The 12,421-nt window shown below is 39.0% G+C and overlaps 2 protein-coding genes across 2 annotated transcripts; both read right to left on the bottom strand.

Moving 5' to 3' along the window:
• Nucleotides 1–750: 750 nt before the first annotated feature.
• On the bottom strand, nt 751–1,695 carry LOC109245231 (olfactory receptor 1030-like). Its single transcript, XM_019412544.2, has one exon. The coding sequence runs from the start codon at nt 1,687–1,689 to the stop codon at nt 751–753; it is 939 nt and encodes a 312-aa protein (XP_019268089.1). The 5' UTR covers nt 1,690–1,695.
• Nucleotides 1,696–11,482: 9,787 nt separating this feature from the next.
• On the bottom strand, nt 11,483–12,421 carry LOC109245233 (olfactory receptor 1030-like). Its single transcript, XM_019412545.2, has one exon. It carries the CDS (start codon nt 12,419–12,421, stop codon nt 11,483–11,485), a length of 939 nt encoding a protein of 312 aa, XP_019268090.2.

Genomic DNA, 12,421 nt, shown 5'->3' with positions numbered 1-12,421 from the left:
AATGAATGTTAAAAAAAATTAAAGATATTTCTTTTGTTTAATAAATATTTTTTAATTATTTTCAATGTTTGTTTATTTTTGACAGAGACAGAGGGGAGGGAATGGAGGAGAGGGAGAGGGAGAGAGAGAGGGAGCAGAGAATGCCAAGCTGGCTCCCTGCTGTGAGTCCAGAGCTCAACACAGGGCCCCAGTTTAGGAACAGGGAGATCCTGACCTGGACCAAAATAGTCAGACACTTAACCCACTGAGCCACCCAGGCACCCCTAAAGTTATTTCTTAGGGTAATATGAATTACCCAGAGATCTTTATTACTATGTGATCTATAGAAATGCAAAAAGAAAAAAAAAATACCTGTTATGGTTGAAAAGTTTTCGGAAATCAGTTTGAAAATTTTTAAGCACTATAAAAATTGAACATGTGATCGTTGACATAGTATCATTTGGTAATTCTAGGTTTTTTTTATGACTTTGTACAATTATGAATTTATTGGTAGAATCTTTTGTTCTTTATTGATTTATAAAGCAAGAGCGATGCCTTCTGGTCTTGTCTTTCAGTTGCTATGCAGTATTTGTCCTTCTTCACTGAGATGGCACTTTAAATGCCAGCAAATATCTTAATATAGTCTTCTAAGTCCCATATTCAAATTAGGAACGACAAAGAACATGTAATGACAGAAAGTGATTTGCTAAATGTAAATGTTGATTAATTGGTGAGATTATAAGACATATTACATACCTCTGACCAAAGCGTCTATTTAAAAAGTAATTTCTTTTGGACAACTTTCCTGATTGCTTGTTTAACATCTTTGTTCCGCAGGCTATAGATCAAAGGGTTTAGCATAGGGCTCGCAAAGATATAAAAAACTGCGACAATTTTCCCCTGTTCTACGGATGCCTCGGAAGGGGGTCTCAGATACATGCAGAATAGCGTCCCATAAAAGATGGTGACAGCCGTCACGTGGGACCCACAGGTGGAGAAGGCCTTGCGCCTCCCCTCTGCAGAACGGATGCGCAGAATCGTCGTGAAAATGAAAATGTAGGAGATGAGAATGATGGCAAGAGAGCATGTGAGATTGAAACCTGCCACCACAAACATGGCAGTTTCTTTGACGTACGTATCCGAGCAGGCAAGGACTATGAGAGGTGGGTCCGCACAGTAGAAGTGGTTGATTTCATTGGGTCCACAGAAGGAGAGGCGAAGCATCAGGATGGTCTGTGCCAGGCCATTTGCAAAACCGTAAATATAAGGCGTAGCAACAAGAGAGAGGCAGACACATCTGGACATCTTGCTACCGTACAGCAAGGGGTTGCAGATCGCCATGTAGCGGTCGTAAGCCATCACCGTCAGCATATAATAATCCGTGATCACCAGGGCAATGAAAAAGTGGAACTGTAGAAGGCAACCAAGGAAGGAAATGGCTTTTCTCTTGGATAAGAAATGAACCAGCATCTGTGGAGCGACACTGGTAGCGTAACAGAGATCCACAAAGGACAGATGGCTGAGGAAGAAGTACATGGGCGTGTGAAGTTTTGAGTCACTTCGGATTAACAAAATCATGCTCACGTTGCCAACTACTGTGATAAGGTAGATGACCAGGAAGACCACAAAAAGGACAGGCTGCAACTCGGCTCGATCTGTCAGTCCCAGGAGGATAAACTCAGTCACTGCTGTGTAGTTTCTCTGTAACATTGTGTGTGCTCGGCTTCAAATGGGGACTGAAAGAAAGCAAATAGAAATGCATGTCTTTGTCACGCATCTGTTACCCCCATCATGTCATCTGATAGTTCTAGTCTCAAACTTGTAAGTTTCACGTGTCCTAAAGAAATAGCCTAGTAAGCCCGCAGTTGACAGTTTAAACATCTACATTAGTAGAGAGCTCCTTTTATAAAAGCAGTCATATTCTAAATGCTTTTCTTCAAGTCTCTTTGTGTTGAAAAGACTTAATCTTCTCTGCAAGATGTATTACTTTTGTTCACTTACAATTTCCTTAAACGTTGCTGTTTGGGGACATTGCAGTCAGTTGTTTCTGCAATGTGGTTTGATGTGGTATATAAATCATCACGTGGTTTTTGCAGCTAGAGGGAATGACGCATATCCCTATAGAACTAGCTTTTGTCCTCTTGCCTCCCCAAACTCAAGGTCTTTTCAAGCAGTTTGTTCCCTTATGCTGCAATTCATGTCCTTTCCCTTGGTGTCTTCTCTACTCAGGTGGTCCCCTATCACCAAACCTTAGTGAACATGTAAGTCTCAGCGTAGGATCTCCTTTGCTTTGGGTATCATTGTCAAAAATCAGGACCAAAACGTGGTTCATGAGGCATAAAAGTCAATCCTGTTTTTGGTATAAGAAAAGATATGTGTATGATACATAATATATATGTATGTATATATATTTATTTATAAGACATACATATGTATATATACATATATATATATGTATGTATAAGACATACAGATACCTATATATCAGTGATATCAAGTGTTCATAGGGTGAGAGACTAACGGAAACAATATATTAAAAGACTCCCTGATATGGGAGGAGGTGATAATAATGAAAAAAAAGATTAACAAACATATCCATGCATTATAGTAATTCAATTGCAACTCTACCTCCTTTTACCTCTCGCAAAAATTGAGAAAAATTCTGTGACATAAATTGTATTTAAGTTTTTCAATACATGTAAATGATCTTACCAGAATAATCATAGTAATATTACAACTGAGACGAGACATAAGATACCCTCAAGTCCATCTCCCCACATTTCTGCAGGATAAAAGTACCATAAATATCATTGTGGAAAACCTACACTTCCTTTCAAAAACACACACTGAGGTATGGCAATGTTGTACTGCCTCTTTCTAAGAGCTATGAGGCCAGGGATGGCGAGGGATCACTCTGTAAGGCAATTTGTAAATGTCTTTCTCCAGCACCTTGTCCATTACATTATCCCATGCTGCACTTTTGGACTTTGGAATTATTTACCAGGGTAATAAAATGTAAGTCACCTAATGAATGTCACAAGTCACCTAAATGAATGTAATCATATTTATCTTGTGTATTTCTAAGTTCTTAAGATTAATTATCATAATAGACAAGTACTGTTTCTTGTTGGGATGGTATTCTTAATATCTATTTATTGACACATTAATCAAGAGTCAAAATAATTACAATCTCCATTTATTTGTTACTGTGGGTTAATGAGGCAATACAAACTTGATCATGTCAGATAATTTAATTGAGTACTTTGCGACAATAACTTTTCTTTAAAGGAAGAGAGCACAATTTTCTACATGATTTGAGGAAACAAACAAAAAACTCTCAGAAAAGTGTTTGTAGATGGACAGAAGTAGTCATGGGGATACCTGGGGGCTCTGTAGACTTGACATTTACCCTCACTCTGAGACTCTGTCATGTAGATGCTTGCTGTCACTAGGCAGCCACCCAAAGAGGTAGAAGGTTGGTGTCTTCTTTAACAAGGATTATGTCTCCTTTACATGTGGCAGTGGTTCAGTTTGAAGTGGAAAAAGATTTAGAGAAAGTATCTTCATCAAATGCATTTTTCATTCACTTAAAAACTTAATATAGATTATAAAGTTGAGCGTGACCAATTCTCCATGAAGGGGATACAGACTATTACATGATCTGATGCTAATAATTATAAAATAATAGAGTAGTATTATTAACTTGGAAGGAAACAAAATGATATTTACTACCATCCTGTTAGTTTTCTTCATGAAGCAACAGACAGTATCCATGGGTGGTTATGAGAGTCAACAAAGATTAAAGATACCTCATGCATATAATTTGGTTCTGAAAACAACTCCCTTGTATGAGATATTTAATTCAGATAAAACTTTTCAAGTATGCCTGACGTGTAGGAAACACTTAGTAAGTTGTAGCTACTGTTGTATTTGGGTGAAAAATCCAGGTCTAGTCTAACATAAGACTCAACATCAGAGTGTGACTTTTGGGGACAAGAGTTTATCTAATCTCTAGCTAGAGCCTCATTGGCACCTGGAACAGTGCTTTCCCAAATGGAGCTAATCAATCATATATGGAATGGATGTTCTCTCTAGTTTCCTTTCTATTATAACTATTACTCTATTGTACTTGTATAAGTACTTGTACTCTTAAAAATCATTAGAATCAATATCAACAATTGTGCTAATTCATTAGAATATGTTTCAACCCGTAATTTGATTTTTTTGTTGACTAAAACATTTATTTCTACTTTCCAAAATATGTATTTAACAACACCAAATCCTACCTGTGAAAGAGGAGTGATTTCCCAAGGACAGCATGGATAGAAGAACCTGAAGAGTTTATAACAGAATTATCACATAGGCGCCAATTCCCTGTGGTTTAATTAATTTAGCAGCAGATCATTCAGACTATTTACAGTCAGCGTCTTATGCTTTTGCAAATCCTGACTAAGCTCATTGAGGACATGATTTTGGCCCATACCTTAGTATCAACAGGGAATCAAATCTCTTGAGAATCATAAAGCAAGGGGATTCCTCATTTATTTTAAATTATGCTTGAATGTCTTACTATTTCTTGACTGGGGGAATAATAGGTTCTCTTGTCTACAACCTGTCAGGTAGAATGGTGCCTGGTGCACACAGAAAGTTTTGGAGTGTGGAATGCCATTGGAAGATCAATCAATTTAGGTTGATCTTGGACTCATTATTTACTCTTTCTGAACCTTGTGCTTTATCTTGTTACTAGGATTAATACTCCATAGCTATTATGTACTGTGGGAATGTTACGGATATACACATGATATAGACGTGCTGGGGTTCTCCCTTTGTCACCCTCTCCCACCCTGACCCACTGCCTTTTCTTCTCTACCTTCCTTTGTCCCTCTGGAGTTGAACCCTGATGGATCACATCCATAGAGCTCCTTTGGTGTCCAGTGGCAGCTGAGTTTGGCCACTGGGAGGAGCCAGTGGAGGGAAAAGAGGGAGAAAGAGAAAAGTAACTCAGTTTATTTCTCCTTCTCTCCCCGATTCACAACAAAGGCGCTCGAGTGGCTGCATCCTTCCAAGCTAAACTCCTGCTGAGCTGTGTATTGGGAAAGACAGAGGCCAGAACTTGCTTCCTGCCTCTAGATCCCCTTGGGTCTGAGGTTTGTAGACATCGCCTGGAGAATGCTTTCCGCAGCTAGCCTCTAGATATTTCTTCAACTTCTTTGATCAATTTCTGTAACTTTGCCTGTATTCTGTGTCCGTTCTTTAAATTCTCTTCAGGTAATCAATCCTGAGTGAAATGTTGTTTTATGCCATGTCCCTAACCCAGGTCAGAGCAGCACACAATAGTTATTCAATAATGTGTCAGTGGAAGTAATACCAGTAATAATGATTATTCATTTTGCTAAAAATTTGGGCTATAGCTAGGTTTAGAAGATTCTGGCCTGGCGCTTAAAAGGACCCTCTGTGTATCATGACTCAACTGAGGACTATGCACATGAGTCAGATATTATCATTACTAACATTATTGCAGATCGACTTGGATTTGAAAATGTGGCTTAGACTTGCTTTTCTGTTCCTTTCCTCTGAATTGAAGTCCCCCAGGCACATAGGCATAGCCCTGGTGCTCTCCTTCCCTTTCCAGAGCCATGGCCAGTCAGCACGTCTGATTGAGATGAGACATGTTCATGAACCACATAGAGAATTGGATGCCTTGTATTGTTGGCCAGGCAGAGGCAATGATCCTTTCCATAATCCCACTAATCTGTACTCACCCTACTTAGATAAGCATGTGGGGGATGTAGTGAATGGAATCCAAAATGTCCTTTAAAACTTTGTCCCCCAGAGTCACTTAGAAACCTCTACCTCAGCCTTTGTTACCATAACTGGTACATCTTTTCATCTCTTCATGCATTCCAGAAGCCTCTGGGTCATCCCTGACTGTGCTCTCTTAGTCTCACTCTCTCCCAGAGCCAAATACCATTTTCATGCCTTTTCAAACAATGTCTACTTTTTATTTTGATGATTTAAAAATTTGATTTAGTTCATAAAATATACTGAGTGAATGCTATATTGCCCCTGACGGTAGGTAAGGCTCAAATGTTTTCTCAAAAGATGCTTTCCCCGCCTCCGCAGAACCGAGTTTGACCTCTCCCTTCAACATGCTCTTAGCAATCTGCCCCCTTCTTTGTCTAACACACTCTGCTTAATTGCCTGCCATATCTCTTTTGCCACGAGTACATCGTAAACCCCTACAGGCAAGAACTGAGATCCCGGCAGGTAGCACAGGCCCTGGGATATGATCGTTTATCAATGGGTACTTGGTGAACAATTTCAGAAGTGTGCAATGTGTACTTCATCCTATGAATACACAACTCTTGCTTCTCCCCTCTCTGGTAACTTCCGGTTTTATCAAGCACACTTCCTTCTCCCTCAAAAATGAAAACTGTAGGGAGACGAAGTGGTGTAAGTGACTAATTTGTTTAAGAAACCACAGAAAAGACATCAGAACGGGGGTATTTAATTACAGCTGATAAGCATGGAATATTTACTATGTGCCAGGTATTAGGCTTACCGCGCTATACACACGTTAGTTCAGTTATTCCTCACACAACGTCTTGGGTCATTAATACTATTAGCTTCATTTTACAGATGGGAAACCGAGGCAAAGAGAGCTTAAATAAGTTTCCATGGTAGATGCAAAGAATAAATTGTGAGCCTGGGATTAAAACAAGCCAACTGACAGTCCTTGATATCATGTTATGTATAGTTTAGCAAAGAAATGTGACAAGCTTACACCATGCTAGACATTCCCAAAGATTCGTGGCATGCATTCATCCATCCATCCATCCATCCATCCACAGGGTTAAAACCATTCAGGGAAAGCCTTGTATTTACCATTGTGCTGTGGATGTAGAGAGGATAAGCGAAAGTCAAAAGATCTGGGTCCTTAAAGAGTTTCTGCTTCCTGGTGGGAGGGATGAGGCAAGCATATGTAAAGTTTCCCAATCAGGTTTCCATTTGTTAAGAATTCCTGAAGATCATGTTAGTAAGTAGCATAGAGTAGAGCTGGCACTCAAATAGCCATAATGCAATGGGCATAACAATAGTGTGTTAGCACAATACAAATTTATTGAGAACCATCTATATTCAAGGTCTGGGGAATAGGCTGGCTTTAACATAATGAGCAAAAGCAGACATGGACCTTGCCTTCTGGAGGTGACACTCAGGGGATGAGACAGTCATGAATCAAAGTTACTTAGAAAACACAATTTAATTCATGGTTGGATAAAGGTAAAAACAGATGGAGAAAAAAATTTTTTAAGTGCAAAATAAATCGTTATAAAATATATCTAAGTATGTGTATTCACAATGAAATATGAAACTCGGGAATTTGAAGGACTTAGGGCCTGAAAGTAAAGAAGGTAAAAAAATATATACAATAGGCATCAACCAACCCAAAACAAGAAAAATACTGCTGGTAGTCTATGAATATCAGGCAAAAGCACTTTTAGATTTTAATCACCAGAGTTGGGATAAAAAATTAAAAAATGATAAAAGGAATAATACTCGTTCTTTACAGGACATGAGATAATAAAATAGGAAAAAACTGGGGTGCTGGGGTGGCTCAGTTGGTTAAGCTTCCGACTTTGGCTCAGGTCATGATCTCACCCTTGTGGGTTCAAGCCCTGCCTTGGGCTCTGTGTTGACAGCTCAGAGCCTGGAGCCTGCTTCAGATTCTGTGTCTCCCCCTGTCTCTGCTCCTCCCCTGTTCACACTCTGTCTCTCTCAAAAATAAATAAACATAATTTTTTTTTAAAGTTAACAAAATAGGAAAAAATTGCAAAGGGAAATAAAACCACAAGCATCTCTCTCAGTTTGTGTATATGAAGCAATCAAACATTTGTAAGGTATGGAAGATATTAAAAATAAATAAATCAATAACTAGATTGGCCAGGACTTCATAGAGCTGTGTTCTGCCCAACCAATCTATTCTGAGAGGAATTTCAACAAAATTGACTTTCAAAACTTGTAGTCGCGGGAGAAAAGGCCAATGATGAGAAGTAGGGTGCCATGAAACGGATGGACATGCATATTGTCCAGCACAAAACGGACCGCGTATAATTACTGAAGAGGAAAAATTATAACACCCCTCTTTTGTTGCTATTTTCTCTGTGAACTCTTAAATCTGGATACGGCGCATTCAGACTTGGGAATTGGACCAGTTTGGGCAAGAAAGAAAAGACGACCAAGGCATGCATCACTGATGACAAATTGAAACATATGTTAAGACATAGTAAGGAAGATATATGATGGCAAGTACCAGAATACAAGAGTGGACACAGATCTAATATCAACTATGAATAACTTTTTTCTTGCTCTTCTCATAGCCACCAGCATTGGCTCAATGAAGTTGGTATCCTGTGCCTTCTGAGAAAATAGTGAACATAAACTCTGGAGACAATAAAGTATTTCTATACATTTTAATGGTATCTTCTGTCAGAGATCCCTCAAGAAAATTCCTTAATGTTCAAACTTTCAGATGAGAGGTGATAAAACTATCTTTATAAAAATAGTTTGCGTTGACAAAGTCTTTGACAGGTTGGTCCCACAGGAGAGAACCATGAAACAAACTGATACAAATATGAAAAATTCATACATGACAGAATTTTTACTAAAATCTTTTTGTAATTATTTTTTTTAAGTTTAGGAGTACCTGGGTGGCTCAACAGGTTAAGCGTCAGACTTCGGCTCGGGTCATGATCTCACGGTTTGTGAGTTCAAGCCCCGTGTCCAGCTCTGTGCTGACAGCTCAGAGCCTAGACCCTGCTTCAGATTCAGTGTCTTCCTGTCTCTCTGCCTCACCCCCACTTGTGCTTTGTCACTCTATGTCTCTGAAAAATGAATAAATGTTAAAATTTTTTAAATAAAAAATAAAACAAATTAAAATTTTTTAAGTTTGTTTATTTATTTTGAGAAAGAGACATGAGTGGGGGAAGGGGCAAGGAGAGAGGGAGAGAGAGAATCCCAAGCAGGCTCTGGGCTGACAGCACAGAGCCTGATGGGGAGCAGGATCACATGAAGCCGTGAGATCATGACCTGAGCTAAAACCAAGAGTTAGACAAGGGGCACCTGAGTGGCTCAGTTGTTAAATGCCCAACTTTGGCTCAGGTCATGATCTCATGGTTTGTGAGTTTGAGTCCCATGTCAGGCTCTGTGCCAACAGCTTGGAGCCTGAAGCCTGCTTTGGATTCTGTGTCTCCCTCTCTCTGCCCCATCCCTGCTCATACTCTGTCTCTCTCCTTCAAAAATAAAAAAACATTAAAGAAATAAAATTTTTTTTTTTAATGTTTATTTATTTTTGAGACAGAGAGAGACAGAGCATGAACGGGGGAGGGGCAGAGAGAGAGGGAGACACAGAATCGGAAACAGGCTCCAGGCTCTGAGCCATCAGCCCAGAGCCCGACGCGGGGCTCGAACTCACGGACCGCGAGATCTTGACCTGAGCCGAAGTCAGACGCTTAACCGACTGAGCCACCCAGGCGCCCCAAGAAATAAAAAATTTTAAAAAAGACTTGGACACTTAAGTGACTGAGCCACTCAGACACCCCTGTACTAAAATCTTAATAAGAGCCATATGGAGTGTTTAAAAGTTGGAAAAATTAATTATTTTCATAAAATGACAATAATAATTATATTGCAACATTTGTAATACCAGGAATAATAAAGGCTTAAATATGCAAAAGTAAAACTTTAAAGAATTGAAAGAAAATATGAAAATATCTTTATAATAGAGAATTGTTTAGGCAAAACATACAAAGCACAGCCATAAAGAGAAGATTAACATTTGAACTATGTTACATAGTTCTATACTACCAAATATCTCATGCACAAAAGTGAAATACAAGCTACAAACAGGTTGAAGTATTTGCATTGCATATATCATCAAAAGGCTAGTATCTACTACTGAATACATAAGGAGCTATTGCAAATGTACAAAATAACGATAAAATAACCCAGCTGAAAAATGAACAAAGAATATAGACATACAACTGAAAGAAAACTTTTCCGTTAGTATCAAAGCACTTAAAAACACTCCGCTTCACTTGTAATGACAACACAAAAGCTTAAACAAGAAATTAGAATCCATTTTACACCCATCAGATTGGACAACATTTTGAAAGTCTGACAGTATATAGGAATTGACAAGAATATGGAGTAAAGACCAAATTCACACACTGTTTTTCAGACAGCACTAAGCAGAGCAATTTGGCAATATCTACTAAATGTAAAGATACTCTTTTATGACCCAGAAGTTACCCTCTTGCAACTTTACATGGAGGAACTCTTGAACTCGTCCACATTCAGAATTTCAGAGCAAAATGGTTTTCTAGATTTTCATATTACCAAGGAACAGGAAAAATGTATTCCCCCATCAATAAGAGAATGGATAGATAGACTGTGGTATATTTATATGCTGACGTGGACTTTACCAGTGACAGTTCATGCTCCATGGATCAGCATGGATGAATCCAACAAGATTCAGTGAAAACAGAATAACTTGCGGTAGGATAGCGTGACTTCATTTATAACAAATTTTAAATCTGCCAAAATAATATTATATAATTTTCTGGACACAGGAACACCAGCAAATATTAGAACTCTACATAGGGATGAGAAACACTGAATTCACATGAGATGTTAGTGCAGGAAATGGAGAGAGGAATGGAATCAGGCGGGGAGGGCTCGGTTTGAGAATAGCTGAGTTTGGGAAATATTTGAACCAAAACTGGCACGTATGAAGCCTTAATGATTAGGTCACTTGCACAGGTGGTCTTTATAATATTTCCTATTTTTTGATGTATGTTGGAAATAGTTTGTGATAAAAAAGATATACAAGTGAAACCACAAAACCAGTTTTATGATGAGGGTGGATATTGATTTAAAAAAAAACCTTCTAAGGAAAATACGCCATTCCATCAAAGCCTTATGACTAAGGATTCCACGGGACCAGTATTGTCATTCCAAATATTGTTTAGAGTAATACTCAGAGATACATAAGATCTTCTTTGTTATATGATTACTGTAAAGAGCAAAAGAGAAAATAAACCCTCTCACCTACTATAGTTGGGAAGTTTCTGCTTATTAGTTTGGAAATTAATAAGCACTATAAAAATCAAACATATGGGCATTGATATAACATAATTTGGTACTTCTCTTTTTTATAACTTTGTATCACTATGAGTATTATGCATGGAAACTTCTGTTATTTATTGAATGTATAAACCAATAATAATGCCTTCTGGTTTTGTCTTTGAATTTCTAGGGTTTGTTGGTTTTTTTTAATTTACTCAGATGGAACTCTAAATACTAGCAAATAATTTGACACTTTCAAGATCCAGATGTGAACAATAAAAGTCAAAAAGTAATCAATGACAGAAAGTGATTTGTTAATCTTAAATGCTCATTTATTGGTGAGACAATAAGATATATTACATAACTGCGACCAAATTGTCTATTTAAAAAGTAATACCTTTTGGGCAACTTTCCTGATTGCTTGTTTAACATCTTTGTTCCGCAGGCTATAGATCAAAGGGTTTAGCATAGGGCTCACAAAGATATAAAAAACTGCGACAATTTTCCCCTGTTCTACAGATGCCTCGGAAGGGGGTCGCAGGTGCATGCAGAATAGCGTCCCATAAAAGATGGTGACAGCCGTCAAGTGGGACCCACAGGTGGAGAAGGCCTTGCGCCTCCCCTCTGCAGAACGGATGCGCAGAATCGTCGTGAAAATGAAAATGTAGGAGATGAGAATGATGGCAAGAGAGCATGTGAGATTGAAACCTGCCACCACAAACATGGCAGTTTCTTTGACGTACGTATCCGAGCAGGCAAGGACTATGAGAGGTGGGTCCGCACAGTAGAAGTGGTTGATTTCATTGGGTCCACAGAAGGAGAGGCGAAGCATCAGGATGGTCTGTGCCAGGCCATTTGCAAAACCGTAAATATAAGGCGTAGCAACAAGAGAGAGGCAGACACATCTGGACATCTTGCTACCGTACAGCAAGGGGTTGCAGATCGCCATGTAGCGGTCGTAAGCCATCACCGTCAGCATATAATAATCCGTGATCACCAGGGCAATGAAAAAGTGGAACTGTAGAAGGCAACCAAGGAAGGAAATGGCTTTTCTCTTGGATAAGAAATGAACCAGCATCTGTGGAGCGACACTGGTAGCGTAACAGAGATCCACAAAGGACAGATGGCTGAGGAAGAAGTACATGGGCGTGTGAAGTTTTGAGTCACTTCGGATTAACAAAATCATGCTCACGTTGCCAACTACTGTGATAAGGTAGATGACCAGGAAGACCACAAAAAGGACAGGCTGCAACTCGGCTCGATCTGTCAGTCCCAGGAGGATAAACTCAGTCACTGCTGTGTAGTTTCTCTGTAACAT

The sequence above is a fragment of the Panthera pardus genome, unplaced genomic scaffold (assembly GCF_024362965.1).
Source record: "Panthera pardus isolate Hobbes unplaced genomic scaffold, ASM2436296v1 HiC_scaffold_12, whole genome shotgun sequence".
NCBI classification, from domain to species: Eukaryota; Metazoa; Chordata; class Mammalia; order Carnivora; family Felidae; genus Panthera; species Panthera pardus.
This window is presented reverse-complemented; position numbering and strand designations above follow the sequence as displayed.

Excerpts from the sequence above, each read along its gene's own strand:
- LOC109245233 (XM_019412545.2), bottom strand. The coding sequence starts at position 12,421 with ATGTTACAGAGAAACTACACAGCAGTGACTGAGTTTATCCTCCTGGGA.
- LOC109245231 (XM_019412544.2), bottom strand. The coding sequence starts at position 1,689 with ATGTTACAGAGAAACTACACAGCAGTGACTGAGTTTATCCTCCTGGGA.